The sequence below is a fragment of the Bicyclus anynana genome, chromosome 2, assembly GCF_947172395.1.
Source record: "Bicyclus anynana chromosome 2, ilBicAnyn1.1, whole genome shotgun sequence".
NCBI classification, from domain to species: domain Eukaryota; kingdom Metazoa; phylum Arthropoda; class Insecta; order Lepidoptera; family Nymphalidae; genus Bicyclus; species Bicyclus anynana.
Window position 1 is genome coordinate 3,156,256 of NC_069084.1, and position 22,274 is coordinate 3,178,529.

The 22,274-nt window shown below is 35.9% G+C and overlaps 1 protein-coding gene across 1 annotated transcript in view; it reads right to left on the bottom strand.

Annotated features, from left to right (window-relative positions):
* Nucleotides 1-3,091: 3,091 nt before the first annotated feature.
* The window catches only part of LOC112045567 (uncharacterized), a 28,692-nt gene continuing 9,509 nt past the window's right edge, over nucleotides 3,092-22,274 (bottom strand). Inside the window, exons 2-7 of the mRNA XM_024081803.2 lie at nucleotides 14,615-15,100; nucleotides 13,414-13,557; nucleotides 11,466-11,561; nucleotides 9,935-10,047; nucleotides 6,518-6,630; nucleotides 3,092-4,608 (exon numbers count right to left, since the gene is read on the bottom strand). Of these exons, the coding sequence (XP_023937571.1) occupies nucleotides 4,067-4,608; nucleotides 6,518-6,630; nucleotides 9,935-10,047; nucleotides 11,466-11,561; nucleotides 13,414-13,557; nucleotides 14,615-14,767 (1,161 nt within the window). The 5' untranslated portion in view covers nucleotides 14,768-15,100 and the 3' untranslated portion in view covers nucleotides 3,092-4,066. The remainder of the gene's footprint in view (nucleotides 4,609-6,517; nucleotides 6,631-9,934; nucleotides 10,048-11,465; nucleotides 11,562-13,413; nucleotides 13,558-14,614; nucleotides 15,101-22,274) is intronic.

The following is a 22,274-nucleotide window of genomic DNA, read 5'->3' on the forward strand; positions in this document are numbered from 1 at the left end:
AATATTAACTGAGACCAATATTACCTTAGGACCTGCCCAAAGAGTATAATAAGTATATGGGAAAAGAGAGCCCTCTTGAAGATTTTCGGTGGCTTAAATTGAAGCGCCAACTGCGGTTTGGAGTAAACTTATAGGTACTACTAAAACAGCGGCAATTTTATTTAAATGGAGATTTTTAATCGCGGTTTAATAAAACTCAAAAAATACAAAAAAAACGAATTGAGAAAAATAAATAAAAAAAACAAAAAAAAAATATATTGTGATGTAATCCATTCCCCACCCGGGCTCGAACCCACGACTACTCCTAATCATACGTAACTTTGATAGAATCCGTTCGACCATGTTCACCACTGGACCAGATGACAGTTCATGGCCATGTTGAAATTAATATACGCTACTTTGTTATACCCAATAACTTACAATCGCAACCAACACAATTTAATTCATGATCATACTGTAAAAACTGTTTAAGTAATATTCACGGGCAATCGGACAAAACTGAGGAGTCAAAATATTTTTATTTAAAAAAATAATTGCAGAATAAATATAGAAAAGTATATGAAGTCGTAACTAATTTGCAGACATTATTTGCTATCAAACGCATTAAGGACTGGAAAATGGCTTGGAAGAAAAACGCCACTGCTCCATGTTTTGCCTCCCCATGAATATCACATACTATAAATATTTTGTTCCCGGACATAATATAAAGATTATTACTTCATATTATCATCTTAGCCATTTAATTAATATTGTTGCCAAAAAACTAACCAAACACTCTATGTTAACTTATGCGTCACATATTTTATTAAATGAAGAACTTTGATTTGCAAAACGATTTAAATATATATTTCATGTAGTGGTCTATGAGATTATTACAGAGTTACTATTTTTTTCATTATCGTTAAAATTATTAAATATTACGAAATGGTTGCAAATATTGGTACTGGGCACACTAAGATTAGCGATGGAATTGCTGCCATCTGTTTAGATACTTTTACCAACTTAGTCGAAAAGTTGTTTCACTACTATATCTAGATGGCCTGTAAGTCAACAAATTGCTCAGAATGTATGGAACTGTCCCCCCCCTGGACCTGCCTCGTTAGACGTTACCCTTCTGTGAAAAGTTTATTATCTAATAATCTGTGTATATAACCGTGGTTATGTGCCTAATATGTGTTTTTAAAAACTGTTTCTATAGAATAAATTTTTCATTGTTGTTATTGTGTTCCCGTGTAAACAGCTCTCTAAAAATGTCGGCTTGTAAGTAGTTACTAGTTACATGGCTAGTCTACTAAAAGATGAAATTACGTTTCATTGGTAGGTATGTATAATATATTTGTACCTTAATTATATGAAAGTAACCAAACCAATATCCAAACCCCAAACCAACCAATATCAACTAAGAATCGATTCTTCTGACTTCTGATATTCCGTGGATAGTCTAGGCCATCGTCTGTTTGTCTGTGTAAAAATTACAATTGTGTGTATTGCGAATTAAATATTTTGTTGTGTGTAGTGTAAGAACACTATTTTTTTATTGGTGTTAAATATTTTCGATTAAACCCTTCTTCAAAAAACTAAAGAATTTTGTTGGTGAATTTGGGTGCAATGCATCCCCATATCTAATTCGTCTTTTGATGTTATTAATCTGAGACTTCAGGTCAAGGAACTTATTCAGGCCTTGTAGACAAAAAAGTAAATAGGCAGATGGTTGCATTTCCTGAAAAAGAGGAAACAGCGTGCTGTGGCGATTCGATATTTATCATATTATTTCACAAATAGGCCATACCATACAGACTAATTTAGTATTATATTCGGTACTACTTTAGTATTTTGGGCGGTTAAACTTAAAATTTGTTTGTACTCGATTAAATTAAGTAGTCGGAACTTTACTGTAAGGTACCGTACCTTACAGTAAAGTTCCGACTACTTAACGGCCAACATGGTGCCAACCAATGATAATTTTATACCATAGATCGGTTACGTCTTTAAAAATCCAAATATTAGGGTACAACACTGAGTGCACACATGACATATTTTTTTTATAATATATTACGTGAGTTGTTGACCAACAATGAGTTGTGTATAAATTTCCTCTTTAGAGCGCCTCATTTTCATGCGCTAGTAACACATCTAACAGTATTTAATAACAGCATTGGTGCCAACTCTAAAAAAAAATTGGTAAATTGGTTGGCCCACCATCTATGCAATTTCCCACTAATTTCGAATATTTTTATTTTCAAACTGATCCAAATGATTTATGAAATGTAAGTTTGGTAAAACCCTTTATAACTGCCTATTTCATTCTAATACATAAGCCGTTCACAATTTTTATACACTGCTGCTGTGCGAATGAGTTCCCGAGACCCACCCTCCATACAAAACTGAATTAAATGTTCTTTACTCTATAAAAAATACCTATTAATTATTATTGGCATTGTTTTGAACTAAGTAGTAGCTAGTTCAAAATAATGCCAATAAAGATTAATTATTGAAATTAATTATTAATTATTTAATATATTTTGAAAACATTTTATAAAAAAACTATCCGTATTTGCCTCATGCACGAGTCTCCTCGCAAAATGAGAGGGGATAAGCCTTAGTCTGCCGCGCTGGCCCAATGTGGATTGGCAGACCCTGCACACGTAGAGATTTAAGAAAATTCTTAAGTATGCAGGTTTCCTCACGATGTTTTTCCTTCACCGTTTGAGACACGTGATATTTAATTTCTAAAAATGCACCATGCCCAGGATCGGATTGGAACCTACGCGCTCTGGAATCAGAGGCAAACGTCATATTTACTGGGCTATCAAGGCTCATATTATAGTCCAGTCAAATTAGAATTAAACATAAAATAGTTCATTGGGTTGTTGACGTAAGTAATCATTCTTTCTTTATTTTAGTAGCAGTTGTCAATCTGTTTTAATTTTTTAAATTGAATTTTGAATATCTGAATTATCCTGAAAAATTATTTCTTCTGATTTGTTGGCAGGGCAACCGTTAGCTAATTATTTGAATTGAAAGTAACGCGCACATATTAATCTTATAGTATACTTATTTAGTAGTAGGTATTGCAATAAAACTCAATATGATATTTGTAAAAAACTATAATCTCTTAAACAATATAGTGACTGGAAGATTTTCGTTTACATTTCATTAGAAAAATTACAATCCTTTGGTTATTAAGGTAACACGCTAAAACTATTAATACTTAGATTCCATTGAAACTATGACTACTTATCTAAATAATATGATTGTGCATTTCTTATCAAAATTATTAAAAGTTAACAAATTCCAGGCTTTTTCTCGCAAAAGTAAACTCGTTTCTGCCTTTTTTTAATTCACATCGTTCACGAACATAAGATTAAAGTATTAATATAAAACATACATCAAAAATACATTATACCTATAATATCTACTTACTGAATCACTCATTTAAACAATTCATGTTATTTTATACTTACTTATCATTATAATATACAAGGCACAACGCACAAGCACCGATCAGACACAACCCTTGAATTATTTACTATTTAGATTTAAAGAGTTAAAACTAACACTTATTTTTCGTTGTCTGAATATGCTTCGCTAGTTAATGCAAACTAAACCAAACTAAATCAGTTTATTTTAAGATGCGTTGCTATAAGCTTATAATTAAGAACTAGTCAGGCTTATTTCGAGATATTTTTCGGAATTATATATTCCTGTAATATTAATTGTATTTGAACCAACTAAGAATCAATAGTAAGTAAGATAATGAGAGACTGCATAATGACTTCATAGCGAGGCATGCCTTTAACTATAGTCTAGCTTGGAGTTGTAGGGTACAAAAGAATCATGTAGGTATTTTGGTGTGAAACATCTATAGCCGCACGTAAAACCGATTTCTGGCGTGGTGACGCATGCCGTGGTGACGCGTCGCCATGCTATATGATGGTATATATATATTCTATATGCAGTAGTGTGTACGGTGTTAGTGGATTATAATAATGTCGATGTTTCACATCTGCCAGGCGTCCCGTGACGGCTCACATTTTTTTTTAGAGTACGGGTCATTCATTAGGGTCTAGAGAGCTACATCCTTATACTTAGTCAGATCATCCGATTCATTGCCAACTGAGTTATGACTATTTCTTATACCATAGAAAACTCTTTCCCTTGAACCGCTAAAATGATACGGATCGTGCCGCAGGTTGCCGTATAGATCGTTCTGGAAGAACCGCGGGTCGTAATCTGGGGGATACATTCTTGGATCGTAAATATACGGTCTGTATGGATAGGCCATTTCACTTTTGCAGTCCATTCTATCTTCGAAATCGTAGCCTTTTGATGGGTATTCGTCATTGTTGAAAGCGCCGACCACGGAATGCCTTCTCTTGTATGGATTGTCGAAGAACGGTCCTGTTCTGGGGCCGACCCATGTGCCGAAGTTCTGTGGGGGGGCGAAGGATTTAGGGAATCCTCTGAGGCTGGCGGCGTACTGCCGGTCGGCGAGGTGTTGCCAGTAGGCGGGCGGCGGCTGAGGCAGCATCATCGGCGGGTAGCCCATACTCATGGACTGACGGGAAGCTAGGTGACGGCGGAGGTCGGGCATTGATCCAGATTTCCCTGAAAGAAAATATCTACATGATATGAAAAATTTCAAAAATTTTTTGTAGGACATTAATTTGTCAAGTCTAGGGAATTTGAATATCACATGACAGTTCCATTTAGCAAAAATGTAACCCGAATAAAATTAAATACCTACAAGAAGTCATCAACCAATGGACTCCCACTGCTGGCATAGATCGCTTGCTTACATTCCAAACCTCAAGGTCTGCCAGCATCCAGCGGCTCCATCTGACCCGGTTGATGTCATTGGTCCACCCTGTGGCGGGTCGACCAATCTTTCAAACCCAGTCGATCAATCAAACCCAGCGATTTCCGGTGCGGGACACTATTCCAGCACCTTGGAATGCATCCATCAAAATTCACGGAACCTTTTTTATTAAATAAGTAACAACCTAAGTTCTTATCAACATTGTTTCATGAAATACCGTTAAAAACCATTGTAATGAAATCTTAATCTATACTATCTATACTAATATTATAAAGAGGTAAAGTTTGTAAGTTTGTAAGTTTGTCACATTTTTTAAATGGGGTAATCTTCGGAACTACTGGTCCGATTTCAAAAATTCTTTCACCAGTAGAATGCTACATTATCGGGGAGTGCTATAGGCTATATTTTATATTGGTATCATATATATTAGCCGAGTTAACACAGTTTTTGTCATACAGGTCGGACCGAAAATCTTCTAAGGCAGACTTATTCGCATGCGCTGCCTTAACCATTGTGTAAAATTGAAATTAATCTATGGAGGCTTTATGTATCTTTAAAAGTTCTACAAAAAAGTCCGCGACGCCATATATCTATCTTCTATATATTAGCAGATATAGTACCTTTTGTGTTTTAAAAATTATTAATTTTATATACTTAGGTTTGCGTCATTGTTTATGCTACTTAACTTAAATCCTTATCAAAATAAATTATTTAATAATCACAAGGATATTATGGAGATAAGGTTTGCCCTTTATAGTATGTTAATTAGTTAAATAGTTTCGGAGATAATACAAAATTTCTAAAAGACGCAGAAATTCCGCTACATGACGCCCCGCGCTTTCAATTACGTAGTTCCCGTTCCCGTGTGAATATGGTGATCAAACATAGTTTATGACACTCGCAAGTAACGTAGCTTACTACTGGTAAAAGAATTTTCTAAATCGGTCCAGTAGATCCAGAGATTACCCCTCTTTAGTTTCTTGGGAAATAGTCCTTTGGTCATCGCACCACCCTCAAAGGGCAGGACCGATTTTGCTAAAGGTAGGGGAAGGGTAGGGGTAAGGTAGGGAAGGTGTAGGGTACGAGTAGGTTAGGGTAGGGTAGGGGTAGTGTAGGGGTAGGGTAGAGGTAGGGGTACGATAGGGAAGGGGAAGGGTAGTATAGAGGTAGGGTAGAGAAGGGGTAGGGTACAAGTAGGGTAGAGTACGGGTAGGGTACGGGTAAGGTAGGGGTAGGGTAAGGGTAGGGTAGAGGTAAGGCAGGGGTAGGGTAGGGTTAGGGTTAGCGGTAGGGTAAAGGAAAAGTAGGGGCACAGTAGGGTTGGGTAGGTTTAGGTAGGGAGTAGGGTAAGGTAGGGGTAGGGAAGATGTGTACATAAGTAAAAGCGAAAGCGAAAGCATGACCGCTATCACACTAATATTTTAAAGACGAAAGTTTGTGTGTGTGTGTATGTTTGTTCCTTGGATGAAATTTGGAATGGAAATAGATTTTATTCTGGATTAACACATAGGCTACTTTTCATCCCGGAAAAATCCATGGTTTCCGAGGGATTTCTAAAAAAACTAATTTTACGCGGACGAAGTCGCGGGCGTCCGCTAGTTTGTTATAAACGAAACGATCGGATATGGTGCTTAATTGTCACATGAAGGAGGCAAGAGGTATGAGGCAAGGCCGAGAATACTAAAAAATAAAAATCACCGTTGTCAGCCAAGAAGCCATCATTTGTGAAGGCGCTGGGCGAGTCCGGCACGAAGTGGCTGGCGTCAAACTCACTGCCGCTCACTGCGGCCGGGTTGCCGTAGTCGCCCTTCCTGGAAGAACACAAGAGACTGTTGATAGTGCCAGGAAGATTTAATTTTCGTATCTTAATTGTTCCCAGTGGATATAACCTCCGTGCCCTTCCGGAGGGTGTGTGTTCAATTACGGTTCAAGGCATGCACCTCCAACTTTTCATTTGTGTGCATTTTAAAAAAAATTTTAATAAAAAAAATTCAACCGACTTCCAACTCAAAAATTAACTTAAACTAAAAAGCAAAAAATAACATCTTACCTATGTGCTACCTTCTGATCAGTTTGAAGGCGGTGCCAAGCCAGTGATGTTTTAATTTAAGCCGTTTAAATTACAAAATTTATGTGGTTCTTTCAGAAACGGCTTTAATTAAAACATGACACTAGATTGGCACCGCCTTCAAACTGATCAGAAGGTAGCACATAGGTAAGATGTTATTTTTTGCTTTTTAGTTTAAGTTAATTTTTGAGTTGGAAGTCGGTTGAATTTTTTTTATTAAAATTTTTATTTTTTAATTTTTAGTGTTAGCACACCTACAGAGTGTGAACAAAAATAAATAAGCAATTAGTTGAAACGTTATTTTTTTATAATAAGTATCTAAGTCCTACAATCCCAATTTTAAAAATACTACCTTAACTCATATACAAAATTTTACTCCCCCTTTATCCACACGTAATATGAATATTCAGAAAAACATGAAAGGTGACTGTCCTCCGTTTTCATCACCAGACCCCCTATGCAGTCACAATCCACATGGTTGGAAAGTTCTCATCAATATAAAATTGATCAAGTCCAAACACAAGGTAGCTACTGTGAACCGTCGAGGAGTTCCCTTAACTATCCTTCATCTTCGTCACCAGACCAAAATCAAAATCAAAAATCATTTATTTCAAGTAGGCTCAGTTTACAAGCACTTTTGACACGTCAGTTGACTATTTGTAAAGATTCTACCACCGGTTCGGAAGGCAGGTTCTGCTGAGAAGATACCGGCAAGAAACTCAACAGTTGCTCTTTTGAAAAAGTCATACAGTATTATAATTTACAATTAATAACAATTACTGTTTACATTTTTTGTAGTTTTACTTTCTGTGTGAAGGTGGAAGCTGATCCAACGACCTCCAAGCATCTTTATCATTAAGGAACTCATCAATGTTGTAGTACCCTCGACTAAGTAGATGTTTTTTAACCCCCCTAATACAGTCACAACCTATCCAGGTGGAAAGTTCTCATCAATACAAAATTATCAAGTCATAACACAAGGTAGCTACTGTGAACCGTCGAGGAGTTCCCTTAACTATCCTTCGTCTTCATCACCAGACCCCTAATACAGTCACAACCCACCTAGGTGGAAAGTTCTCATCAATACAAATTTATCAAGTCCAAACACAAGGTAGCTACTGTGAACCGTTGAGGAGTTCTTTTAACTGTCCTTCGTCTTCATCATCAGACCCTTAATACAGTCACAACCCATCTAGGTGGAAAGTTCTCATCAATACAAATAAATCAAGCCTAAACAAAAGGTACCTGCTGTAAATCGTTGACGAGTTCCATCGTCTGTGTTTTGGCTCCATCATCAGACCAACTCCAGACCTTCATAAAATTGTAGTGGTTTAAAATACCTTATGGAAACACTAACAAACGCACTAGCCGTTCCTACAATTTTCAAAAGATCCCCTCGATTTCTCCAGGATGCCATCATCAGATCCTGACATGAAAAAAATGGGACCACCCTGGAATCAAACCCTTCAAAACAAAAAAACAATTTTCAAAATCGGTCCACAAATGACGGAATTATCGCTGGACATACATAAAAAAAAAAAAAAAACATACATACAGTCGAACGTAGAACCTCCTCCTTTTTGGAAGTCGGTTAAAAATTAAATATCACGTGTCTCAAACGGTAAAGGAAAAACATCGGAAGGAAACTTGCATACCAGAGAATTTTTTTAATTCTCTGCGTGTGTGAATATGGGTTGATAATGATGATGATGATCTTAATTACTAAAGTAAACCTTCCCGTAGTTAAAAGGAATTTTAGTTTAATTCTGTATATTAAAAGAAATCAATTCTATAAAGTAGGCAGAATTTTTCGTACGAAAGCGCGACCTATGAACCTAACGATCATCCGATATAACCCTATTGATCATCCAATGAGAACAAAAAAAGAAATACAGTACTAGAAACAGAGTTGTGCTATTTTCTGTGGTGTGCTAGAGCGAGAGCGTGTGTTTGCCAGACCTTCGAAATTTTATAAATCCTGAACTTTTAACAGCCCATTTTCCTAGCATAGGCACGTGTGGTAGATTGGTAGATAACTGTACGTTCAGATAATAGTAATTTTGAGAGGCAAGCTGCTGGTAGGTTCAATATTTTTAATTATTGACAACTGTTTTGAAATTTTTTAAAGGGTTTTTCTTTAAACAACAGAACATCTTTAACAGAAAAACTCTGACTCGTTTCTACCTGAAAAACTAATCCTAATATGTAAATGCGAAAGGTCATTCATTACGAATATTATTATTTTTTGAGTAGCGAGATATTTTCTCGCTATAAAAGTGGCATAACTTTAAAATTCATTGATTCAATTCCATTGAGAGTCAAAAATTTATTATGTTTTTTTGCGAAATAAACAAATTAATTTTTTTATACCTTATCTTAAAAGTTTAATATTTTCACAGTTTCAAGGGGCTGTAGAACGAGTAAGGTTTTAATTTCATCTCGATTCCTCCACGCGTTCCCCTCCACATATCTTGGGAGACAGATGAACAGACAGACAGCTAGACAGACCGTCAAGAAATTAATTCTATAAAGGGATCCGTTTTTCATTTTGAGGTACTTTTTTTTCTCTCTATTGTAAAGTACCAATTTGGTACTTCATAAAATTACGATCTAGGCTACTTATGTGACTAATTAGTCATTTAACTTTAACCTAATCTTATAATATATTATTATTATACTAAGACAATGTCCAATAACTTGATCTTAGTCTTTTATTAACTATTATGTCTTTGTGACAGAAAAATTGAGGAGTAGAAGGTTAGCTTTGTATGGCCATGTAATGCGTAGAGAGGAAAGTCATGAATGTGCAAGTGGAAGGTCATAAGAGGAGAGGAAGGCCAAAGAAGAGATGGTTGGATTGTGTGAAAGTGGACATATGTGTAAAAGGAGTGGATGATGAGTTGATGAGTAATAGAGACGAATGGAAAAGATTGACATATTTTTCCGACCCCACTTAAATGGGATAAGGGTAAAGAGATGATGAGGTCACTTTGTTCACGTGATCTTTCATAAAGGTAATTTTGAGGTACTAAACCATAAAAAGGTACCTGGCTTCTCGTAACGCGTACGCGGACTGTACAAGGACTACACCGCACACAATGGCCGGCAGTCGCGCCACGTAGCACGCCAGCTCCGCGCCGCCGTACACTCCTTGCAGACCCTGGAAGATAAACACAATAAACTATTATGACTTGAAATGTTATGAAAAATGGAGAAAATAAACTGAAACACAGGTACACGGATACGAGTATCCAAGTAAAATTTTTACTTTTCTCATGCCTGATGGAAGTAATGGAAAGAAATGATGAGGTCCAAGATGCTTAGTCATTCGTATAAGTTATATTTACTTAAAGATGGAAACAATTACAGAATTACCTACTGTGAAATTATAATCAAAAACTGTAAATTTAACAGCGTTTAGAATAAGTCTAGCTACTTATTCTAAATAAAATAATGTATAGTTGTTAAATCTTTCATTGCCTTTTATTAACCCAGTTATATTGAATGTGACAGGAAAATACAAATATTAGTTTCGCTCACATAAACTTGTTAATTGAGTAATGGCCGTGATTATTCAATTACTTGAAGGCTAATTGCCTTCCCTGCGTATCGTTAGGTAAAATGAATGCCTATTAATGTTACCAGTGTTTATTTATGACAACGATCAGTGTCAACAATGTGTATTATAGCCCATTTACCCACTTATAATTAATTAATACGAAACATTCTTAACGTGTTCTTTCGGAATTAACTTGTGCTGTTAATAATGTTATTATTATTATTAGACATACTAGGTACCTAAGATATAAATTTGGATTTTTTTCACGGAAAAGTTAGGACTTATCTGTGAAAATCCAAATTTATATCTTACTAGTAGATGCCGCGCGGTTTTACCCGCGTGGTTCCCGTTTCCGTAGTAATACAGGAATAAAATATGGCCTATAGCCTTCCTCTATAATTGGGCTATCTATCACTGAAAGAATTTTTCAAATCAGACCAGTATTTTCTGAGATTAGCGCGTTCAATCAAACAAACAAACAAACTCTTTAGCTTTATCATATTAGTACAGATAATAATGTTCCATTATCACTATCAGCTTATATTAAAGCCTTCTACACTGTAGAGAGCTCCTGTAGACTCTAAACGACCTCTCTCACTTACGAGTATAGAAGAGGAAAGTTCATCTCTCCTATTCTATACTCGTACTTAGCCCACGCTACTCGAAAGCGTGTAAGCTCAATGTTGATGATAATGACCGGGACTTAAGGTTTTTAACGACCTATCCGAGCACGGTACAGGGGTGCAACACTAGCCAGGACCCAGGCTGCCAGAAATCAAATGGACTAACCATTGCACCAACTGAGCAGTTTGTAATGTCTGCATAACATCACCTAGCAGTAATACAAAGTTTACCATGAGTCGCTTAACTATGGCAAATAAGTTTTCCGTAGGGAATAATGCTACGAAACGTTTTTCTCTATCAGTAAAGTCCAACGTGGTATTAACAAATAGCTTGACTTTAGTTTCTGATAGACACCGAGTTAGCGAATAAAGAATGTAAATAGAGATATTACTCACCCAATGACTTATAGACATGTAGAAGACTAGAGCACATTCTGGTATTAGGACAAGGATGACCGCTATCAGCCACGCCAATAGAAATGTGTTGTTTTTCTGAAAATAAACATTCAGCCGATTAATAAAATAATATTTTATACAGATATTGCCTAGGCATTGTATAGAATACCTGAATTATAATGATTGCCAGTAACATATACATTATAATGAGAATTTGATTGAAACGGTGGTAGAATCTTTACAAATAGTCAACTGACGTGTCAAAAGTACTTGTAAACTGAGCCTACTTGAAATAAATGATTTTGATTTTGATTTTTTTAATTGAATTTCTCGAAAGAAAGGATAGTCCAAAGGACATCATGAACAACAAGGCAACTCAATTTAGATAGGTTCCTAGGTAGATAATATAAGCTCTTAATTCGACTTTAACTGGGCAGCGAACCCAGGATATCCCTTAAAGAAAGTGAAAATCACACATTTAACACTGAATAGGTCAGTAACTTACTATGTACCTATGTTATTATCACAAGTATGTGGTACTAGATACTTAGCATTATCTACGCGGCATATAACGGCACTTTACGATATGCATGTCCTTGCTGGTAGGGTAACTTGCTGGTTGGCTTAAAACAACTTTTGTATGTCATGATGATGTCATTTTTGTGATTCGAAATATTTTGTATACATATGTATAATACGTTAGCTTTATGCATAACTAACCACGATATAAACTCAAATTTTTTTTAAGCGATTTCATTAATTTTAAAAAATCGAAATAATTGACTTAGATTACTTTGTTTGTGAGTAAAAATGTTTCTTAAAACCTCTTAACTTTTCAAGTCATATTTATGGTAATTATATTTTGTACATTGATTTGAGATAAAATATAAGATTAAAACAATTTTTAGTTAATTTGTCTGTCTGTTAGCGCTAATAATATTTGGTTCCTCTTTGACGGGTTTTTGCTGTTTGCAAGAATAATAACGATATCACGAAAAAAATATATGTTTTTTTTTTTGGTGTTGTATAATAATTTAATTTTACATTTTCAAATGCACAATAGGAGGAAGGCGTGTAAAGAATTGGTTTTGTAACATGAAATTAAGAAATCATTATTAAGGTCGTGTTATAATGGTGACGTGAGAGAAAACCACCATGAAATGAGTGTAAAGTAACTCGTATGAAATAACGTAGAATACCTACTGTTTTACTGTTACTGTTTCGGTTGATACTAGAATTTAATTACTGTGTTGTTGTAGGAAGCGAATTCCAGACATAGATTCGACTGAGTTATGTGCACGTTGCCTTTGAAACGTTATCACCGAAAACATAATAGTTAGTAAGTAAGTAAGTAAGTAGAATTATTACGATTTTCAGTGTACCTATTACTACGTACAACGAGTATTATCTATGTATTCAGTGCTAGAGATTTAGTAAAGTCCAAACTCTAACTTATAGGTAAGTACCAACATAGGATTACCTACTTACTGTTACGACGTATGAACTTTATACCTTGTCGTTCAAAGATTAGTGGAAATAGTAGTTTCTTTCAGTGAAGAGATACAATCTTTTTGACAGATAATGTGTTTTGAATCGTATATCGAGATAGACAAATAAAATAATCCCACGAGATTAAATTAAGAAGAATATTTGGACAATACACAGATCCAGATGTGGGAAGCTAGTCGACGGCTTTGGATGCAGAAAAAGCAGGGTGTTAATTTAATGCACCACAGCCGTTAAAGACAGGCAGACAGTGATATCCTGCAGTTGGCCTGTGATGGTCACGCAAGAGACAAAAAGATAATTTTGTCTGCATGGGTACGCTCTCTATTTCGTCCCATCGCAGCGTTAAAGAGAGCGATAGATGAGGATGCAGTAGACTGCATCAGCAGCACTATCTCGTAGATCAGAGCTAAACTCTGGGTAAGGAGACTGGCCCACTCACCGAGATGAGTCCATGCACCAGCGTGACGGTAGCGGAGATGACAATGCAGTAGCACAGCATGAGCAGCACAGACGGCACGGGCAGCCCGGCCTGAGACTCCACCAGCCAAACTATCTCGTAGATTAAGGCTATGGCGTACGCTACCTGGAAACAGGGCATTCTTGATAATAATTATACAGTATTCTTTTCTGAAATAGAATATGGCATAAAAACGTTTGCTGAATCAGCTAGGTGTGATAATATGGAAATTACGGTGGTTGAGTACGTCCATCGCACCGTAGTCCGTGACGTAAAGTTTTTACTGGAATGGAGATTGTTAAAACTTTGCTACTTTTACAAGTTTCATTTCTATATAAGAAACCATTTAATTTAAATATATTTTTTGTAATTACCGTTATCAATCAAATCTGACAAATTGCAGAGTGATGCAACTTCTACTTAGGCATCCACATCACTCTACTTACTACAAGATCGCATCTTGTTAAACATCATAATATATTCATAATATTACGATCCAGTTAACAATCGGAATACAAAATCTGTTATCTCAGTTATTACGCATTCCGATTCGCCGCCTGCAGTTTCGACATCTCGTGAGATAACTTGGCTCTTGGCCTTACTTAGGCCCCTTCTACTTTATATGTATGTATGTAACCAAACAATGTTTGGTTTCTATAACCTAGATTCTCCTGATTCTTAATAAGAATTATGTCGGTATTGCAATTCCTTTATGTTTCCTAATTAACGATGTTTGCGATTGTATGCAGCCTCCAGTAGCATCAACATTAATACATCTTTTAAATGAACAAAGTCCTTACAAATTTTGTGAATTAATAGACGCAAACTATGAATAAGATTTTAGAGTTTAATGAATGCAATTAACCGTCGAAACATTTTTTAAATATTCGACGAATTACTCATAAATAAATCCAAGATTACTTTATCTCGCTACATAGAGATTAACAAACTAATTTATTTGCGAGTGATTGAGTCCTCTGATTAAATGTTATTACCGTCGCTTGATAGGTACTGCAACACTAAAGTAGTCAGGATAAAAGATATCGCGGTGTGTTTTTAAGGAACAAAAGAAGAGTTAGTTGTCAACAAGTCAAATCATTTATCTATCAAGAAAACATCAGAATAAAGTCAGAAACTTGCAATTTAAATGAACATCTGAGTGAAAAATAAATGCATTACATACCAAAGCATATGCTGCCACGAACCCCGAGGCAGCCGTGACGCTACAACAGAATATCTTGTTGACAGCCGGCTTCATCCGCAACTTCGGCGCTGACTCCGTGGAGTCGCTGAGGTCGTTGTTGACCGACATTGTGGTTATATTATCGATCTTCATATATAAAGAGCTGGTATTTGCACTATTTTATACTAAACTTGCCGAGACAATACTGTATATTTCAGATTAGACATGACTTCTATATACATCTTTGGTCTTAGTATCTAATTCTTCATTAAGTACATTGCTTCCATTTCTTCCAATTTTATTAGATTTTCTATTGGCTTTTATCTTATTCTTCTATCCATCAACCATAATTTTTTCATTGGGATAAAAAGATTGGAATGACCTAACGATGAACTATATGTAAATTGTTAAACAACTACTGGAACTGTGTCTTTTCAAGCGATATCGAAGAGTCAGTTGCCACCGTCGTTTCTTCCTCCTTCATTTCTGTAACAAGGATATGGTCCTTCATTTTTGTAATAATAATAATGGTCAAACGAAAGTTGAGTTAACGTGGTTTTAGAGTTTAATAAACTATATTTCTTTTCGACTATTCCTATGATTATTATTTGTGTTTAGTTTACATCGATAGAGTTAACAACGTTCACCAAAGTTTTAAAGCTAATGGCTTATAAGCCTGCAATTATCAAGCAGAGCCACATCCGTTGGACTACTGCCGTAGCTTCCCTGAGCACAGGTTTTTTGCTTAGTAAGATGGGAAAAGCGACTATTCTTTCAAAAATACTAATCTTCTACATCTAGAAAAAACTGATTTTGTTCTTTTTATTGTTAAATTTTTTATTATAAATTACTTTAGCATGTTCTGTGGTAACTTCCATGTAATTAACATATTTTGTAAGTTAACTCAAAGGAATAGTTAGTCTATTGCTTGTTCGTAGTTTTTCAACCTTTCTTAACTACCTTCCGCGTTTTGTAGCATTTATTGACTTCACGGGAGCTGGCTCTGAATATTAACTGTGAGAACACCATTTCAATGTATGGGAAACTCTAACACTTAATAACAATCAATGCAATTCTGTTTGTTAAGAAAATAACTAGCGAAATGCCTTTGACGTGAAAAAGTAACAACTTCAAATGTTTCCGACTGAGAGTCTGCTGCTTTTTTTTTGTTTTAACGGTTCTAGCCTGTTGTTGAGCAATTATGTGAAGCTGGATCCGTGTCTGTATTATTTATAGTTCTAATTTGCAATTACCTATTATAATTTTTAGTAGTAATATAATTAGTACACTTAGTAGCAGAGCTCGTCCGTACGTATTACCTACTTCTTTGCAAATTTTAGCCTCCTAACATCATTAGGTTATCGGTGAAATAATTGGTAGGTACTATCTGCCAAAAAAATGAAATGGTTGACGAAGAAGAGCAACTCATTCGATTCGACAAGATCTTTTAAAACATCTGAACTTAATGAAGTCATATTACTCAAGGCTTAACAAGTTCTACCTGTATTTAAGCGGTATGGAGTTCCCTTTACAAGTTTTGATAATTTAGCGTGAACAAACACATGAATAGAAAGACAAAAGGTAGCCTTTGTACTTCTCCAAGGTCCCACAATTTAGTACGTCCTTCTCCAAGGTTCAATCTATCTCAAAAGGTACCTACCAAAATTCGGCAAAATTTAGCGGCTTACAGCCAGTTTCTTCATGTAAAGCTAAAGTAACAGTAAAAGTAGTAAGTAGTAAAGAAGACTTATTATTCACTAGCGGACGCCCGCGACTTCGTCCGCGTGAAAGTCGTTGTAAACTTTCAACTACCCCTATCCTACCCTACCCTAAACTACCTCTACCCTATCCCAACCCTACCCCTACCCTACCACTACCCTACCCTACCCCTGCCCTACCCTTACCCTACACTACCGCTACCATACCCCTACTCTACCCTTACCCTACCCTACCCTACCCCTACCCTACTCATTAAGGCTGCACTTCTTTATTTATTCCTCCCACCGCGAGTCGCGTCGAGCGCGGTAACCGTTACACAAAAATAATCCATATAGCATGAATTAGTATTCACGCGCGATGGCTTAGCATATTTCTTGTATAACTTTGGTGTTTCTTTACCGATTTTTATGATTCTTTTTTTATTGAATAGGTTATAATGTTAACTTTCTTATTAAGGATGAGTGATGAGTGTTATAAACATAAGAGTAGACAAATATAATTAGAAAGCTCCGAACTGCTAAGCTATTGGGAGTTACACGTGTTATTGTGAGTCAACCATAAAAGATAAACATATATATGCTCTTGTGTTTTTATAGATAATTTTAAGGAGAACATTTCCGTCATACATGATTTCTATGTAGCTTTAACCATTAAGGCTGTACACGCGACGGAAGCTTAAAAAATTGAATAACTTCTCCCGTTTTCTCAACATTTCTCTTCACTGCTCTGCTCCTATTGATGGCAGCGTAATGAAAAGTATACTATAACCTGCCCAGGAGTATGTTGAATAATTGTACCAAGTTTTGTTAAAATCCGTCCAGTAGTTTTCGTTTCTATAAAGAACATACAGACAGACAGACAGACAGACAGACAGACAGACAGACAGACAAAAATTTTACTGATTGCATTTTTGGCATCAGTATCGATCACTAATCACCGCCTGATAGTTATTTTGGAAATATATTTCATGTACAGAATTGACCTCTCTACAGATTTATTATAAGTATAGATAAGACGTATTTTTCAGTGACTAAGACCGTCACTTTTGATTTATGACGTTACTACTATGACTGTTACTTGCCATGAAGAAACTGGCCGTTAGATTTGAAAAAGTAACTAGCTGCTTTTACATTATATATTAACATAGAAGCTATAAAAATATTGCATAGATGACAAACACAACATACATGATAGTTAACGATGAAATAAATACTAGAGATTTTCTTTTCTCAAAGCACTTCTCAAATATGGTAAATCGTATGGTTTACACTTCACATGGAAGTACTTAAACACTAGATCATAGGTTATTACTATCGCATATGTTAAACCTGATTTACTTTAATGATGTCAATGTGTTGATTCTCATTACCTATTGATAGTGTATCATGAATGATCATAATAGGTGTATTTTGCCGTATCTTTAAAAAAATGCCATATCTTTTAAATATTCCAATTCCCCTTCAACTAGTCGGGAAAGACTGTATTAGGAGTGGGTACGACAATAGACCAACGGGGCGATCCACCCTCGGTGATGAGTCCAACCGCTCTTACTCCACGCTATTAAGGCTTTAAATCATATTTATACCGGGACAATGACCTCTCCACGTAATATCGTTACGCTGGTTTGCTCAAGAATATTCCGAATATTAATATTCACTTACCGGTAATTTTTGCCAACAAAAGTAGGTCAATGTCGGGCCCGAACATTGTGTTCGCTAGCGATAACATCGCTTCAGATTGATTTGCTATTATTTATGATAGTAGATCAAAGATACGGAGGCTAGAAATTCATGGTCCACTTACGGTTTAGCTGCTTAACTAACATTACTTTTATGAGTGTGCAGGAGAAACCACTGATCTATTAAAACAAAAATTCTTAAATTCTTCGATTATATTATGTTATACTTACCTATACTGTGCTTATACCAAATACTTTACTAATAATATAATATGTGTCATATTGAAACCAGTTTTACGTTTAGGCATAAATATCACTAATTTGATTATGGAGTGAATTTCCCAATGACCACATTAAAATAACCCATTTGGGAAACCTGTTTAAGTTTATATGTGTACTAGCCGATGCTGCGCGGTTTGACCAGCGTGGTTCCTGTAGGAATACAGAATAAAATATAGCCTTAAACACTCGGGGATAGTGTAGCTTCGCAACAGTGAAAGAATTTTTCAAATCGGTTCAGTAATTTCAGAGCCTCTTCAATGCAAACAAACAATCAAATATTTCCTCTTTATAATATTAGTATAGTGTCTATATAGAATGAGAGGGGCTAGGCCAATAGTCCACCACGCTGGCCCAGTGCGGATTGGCAGACTTCACAGACACAGAGAATTAAGAAAATTCACTGGTATGCAGGTTTCCTCACGATGTTTTCCTTCACCGTTTGAAACACGTGATATTTAATTTCTTAAAATGCACACAACTGAAAAGTTGGAGGTGCATGCCCCGGACGGGATTCGAACCCACACCCTCCGGAACCGGAGGCAGAGTTTAATATCCACCGGGCTATCTCACGACTTCTAAAAGGAGACTCGAGCTCAGCAGTGAGCCGAAAATGGGTTGATAACGACGAAGTGTCTATATGACTTATGTAATATGTGTGTATGTTATGTGTATAAATATTTTATGAGACCCGAAACAAAGAAGTAGTAAAGAAGCCAATGAAAATACTGAGGGACATTATAATATAATATCACCTGTGACACTCAAAGCAATGGATTCCAATAACACCCCACAATCACATGTCACATCCAAATATGTTTAGGTATTTGTAAACTACGATGAATTAAAACTTCTATCATTAACAACAAGTTGAGCACGAGTCTCCTCTCAGAATGAGAGGGGTTAGGTCTTAGTTCCAAACAAAATTCTCAGATATGCAGGTTTCCTCACGATGGTTTTCCTTCACCGTTTGAGACACATGATATTTAGTTTCATAAAATGCACAAAACTGATTCGAACCTACGCCCTCCGACTCGAAGGCAGAGGTCATATCCACTGGGATATCACGTTTTCAGTTTTAGATTAGATATTATAAACGTTATAAAATTGTCAAAATATGGTTATGAGTAAAACTTGTGTTATGTATTCTCGATAATCACAAGTCATCATCATAAAAACTCCAATCGGTAATGTTATTTTAAAATAACGTAACATGCAGAATGTTTTGTAATTTCAAAACAGATTTCGTAATCGATTTTCACTGCAGTTTAAATCGATTTAAAAAAAACATTTACCGTTTTGAGTTTCTCTGTTTTTGTTATAAATTCTTATAAGAAAGTCAGATGTCCGATGTGGCTATATAAATTAATTCAAGTATGTCTAAAAATTAATTAAAGCAGCGTAATCGGTCTAATAAGCTTTGTAAATCTTTCTTTGACTTAGAAATAACAGAGATGATGATGCCGAAGATCACATGCAATGTAAGATCTTTGCTACTACGAAAATCGAAAGATCGCTGAATTAATACGACGTTTCTTAGAAAGTGCAAAATTTTAGAACACCTGATATTGGATAAACGGGGCCTATTATAACAAAACATTACTTTACAGGGCATCCAGCTAATTCGCAAAGGATACTATTTGACAGGCGGTTCTTAATTATACAAAAAAATATGTGCTACCCTCAGTTATGATGTTTATTTAAAAAAAGACTCTGTCTGTAGTATAACTTTCTACTAACCTGAATAACCAACCTAAATAAGAAAACAATTGAGTCCACTTTACAAAAACATCGCTGTTTACAGTTAGAACTACTTCCTTTCTTTCGTAATATGGTAGACTGGAACGTGAGGGGAATCCTAGAGAGCGGTTTTGGGTTCATTGAAATTGTGTCTGAGTTCTAATCGTGGTTAGAATAAGTTATGGTTTACGGTTATGAGACTTATGACGAACTTATGTGATCTATTTGAGTTAGTTTTTAGTGCTCTGAGATTTATACTATTGATTGTTGATAACATCGAGTTACTAGGCACTATTAGTTTTATTGAATACAGTTCGTATAACCCTGAGATAAAGACCATTGATCAAAAACATTGAGTCATCATATCTCCTGTACCTTAACCCACTTAGGTGGGAAATATGTCAATCGCGGCAAAATATGTCAATCTCCTTCATTCACCTCTATTACTCGCCAACTCATCATCTACTCCCTTTACATACATATCCTCTTTCACACACTCCAACCATCTCTTCTTTGGTCTTCCTCTCCTTTTGCCTTTTGAGTCCTTCCACTTGATACATCATCGAAATCATTGAGTAACTAATGTAATTTAATGCAAAAACTTTTTTACCTAATAACTACTAATTTTCTATTAACGAATAAACTAAACCTACAACTGCGAAATCAAAAACTGTGCCGTTCTATTTTGGTGCCTACATATAAATGGAAAAAGGCGACCTTTTTCCAAAAATAAAATTTAAAATGGGCGATGGAGAAGAACGTTTGTATGGAGAAATCATCATTAGGTATCTAGCATTCAATTTGAATGCTATTAATAATATTTTATTATTCAATCATTAATTGTCAGTAAAAAAAACTCTTAAATATTGGATTTGCTATTATATCGTTTAAATAGCCGGTAAACAGCAAAGATAACGTGCAGAATGTGGACACGTAACTCAACGTAACAATCGATCAAATCGATGTTATTTAACTGCGTCCATTGGCGTCTTTCCGGGTTTCGCTGTGAGCATTGGGTATTATAGTCATATTAATTATCATACTTACTTATAGTTATTATCTAGATGGTGAAACTGACGGAAAGGTTAAGTGTTTTGAGGCTAAAAAACAGGGTATACTATGTCATTTGTGCTCCGAAGCTGAATCTTATGTATCTTAATTTTTATCTAGTTAAAGACTTAATTTTATATATAACTTTTATAGAAATAGCTAAATTCAAAAGACCTGTATATATGTTATTATTATGTGTTTATGACACATTTTTTCTGAATTGCTGAAACTGAGAAGTGCGAGAGAGATGGGGTTTTTCTGCATATGAGTTTCGTATAAGTACCTCAATAATTATGATAGATATGGATGCCACCTTAAGAATCACACTTGAAAAAATTCTATTATATTGCATTTTGATGATCAGTCTTGGAACCAACCTACTTTACCGGTCAAATACGGTGGCATCGGCGTGCGAAAAATTTCCAGTGTTGCTCTTCCAGCTTTTCTTTTCTCTGTGCATAGTATAAAAGAGCTAAGATCTCGTATTCTTAATTCCAATTCAGTTTGCATAACCTATGCCACAGAGGCTCTAGAGAGTTGGAAGGTCAGATGTCCCAACGCTGACATCCCAAAGGAACGTACTACACAAAAACTTTGGGATGCTCCATTGGTTCAGCTAACACATAAAAATTTAGTTCAAAATCTTACAAGTGCTGTAGATAGAGTCAGGCACCTAGCATTATCCGAAAAGGAATCTGGGTATTGGCTCCATGCCTTGCCATCGAAAATTCTTGGCAATTTGATAGACAATGAAAGTTTTCGCGTGGCTTTAGGACTCCATTGTGATTGATTGGGTACACCATTGTGCTTAGAGCACAAATGTCCATGTGGAAAAGAGGTGAGTACATTTGGTTTTCATGCCAAAGGAGTGGCGGTAGGCTATTTCGGCATGGCTCTCTTAATGATATAATAAAAAGGGCTTGCCACCATAAATTCTTGCGCTAATCAAGCCGTCAGGAATCAGTCGGGATGATGGCAAGAGACCTGATGGATTGACGCTGGTTCCCTGGGAAATGGGACGGACCCGCAGCAGCAGCAGAAAAAGCTGAAACCGGTAAGTGGCTCAAGTATGCCTCTCTGACAGAGAATTACATATTTGTACCTTTTGCCGTGGAGACCCTTGGGCCATGGAGTCGCAGTGCCAAAAAATTTTACCGAATAATTTCACCGCGGCTAGTTGCCTCGACTGGTGAC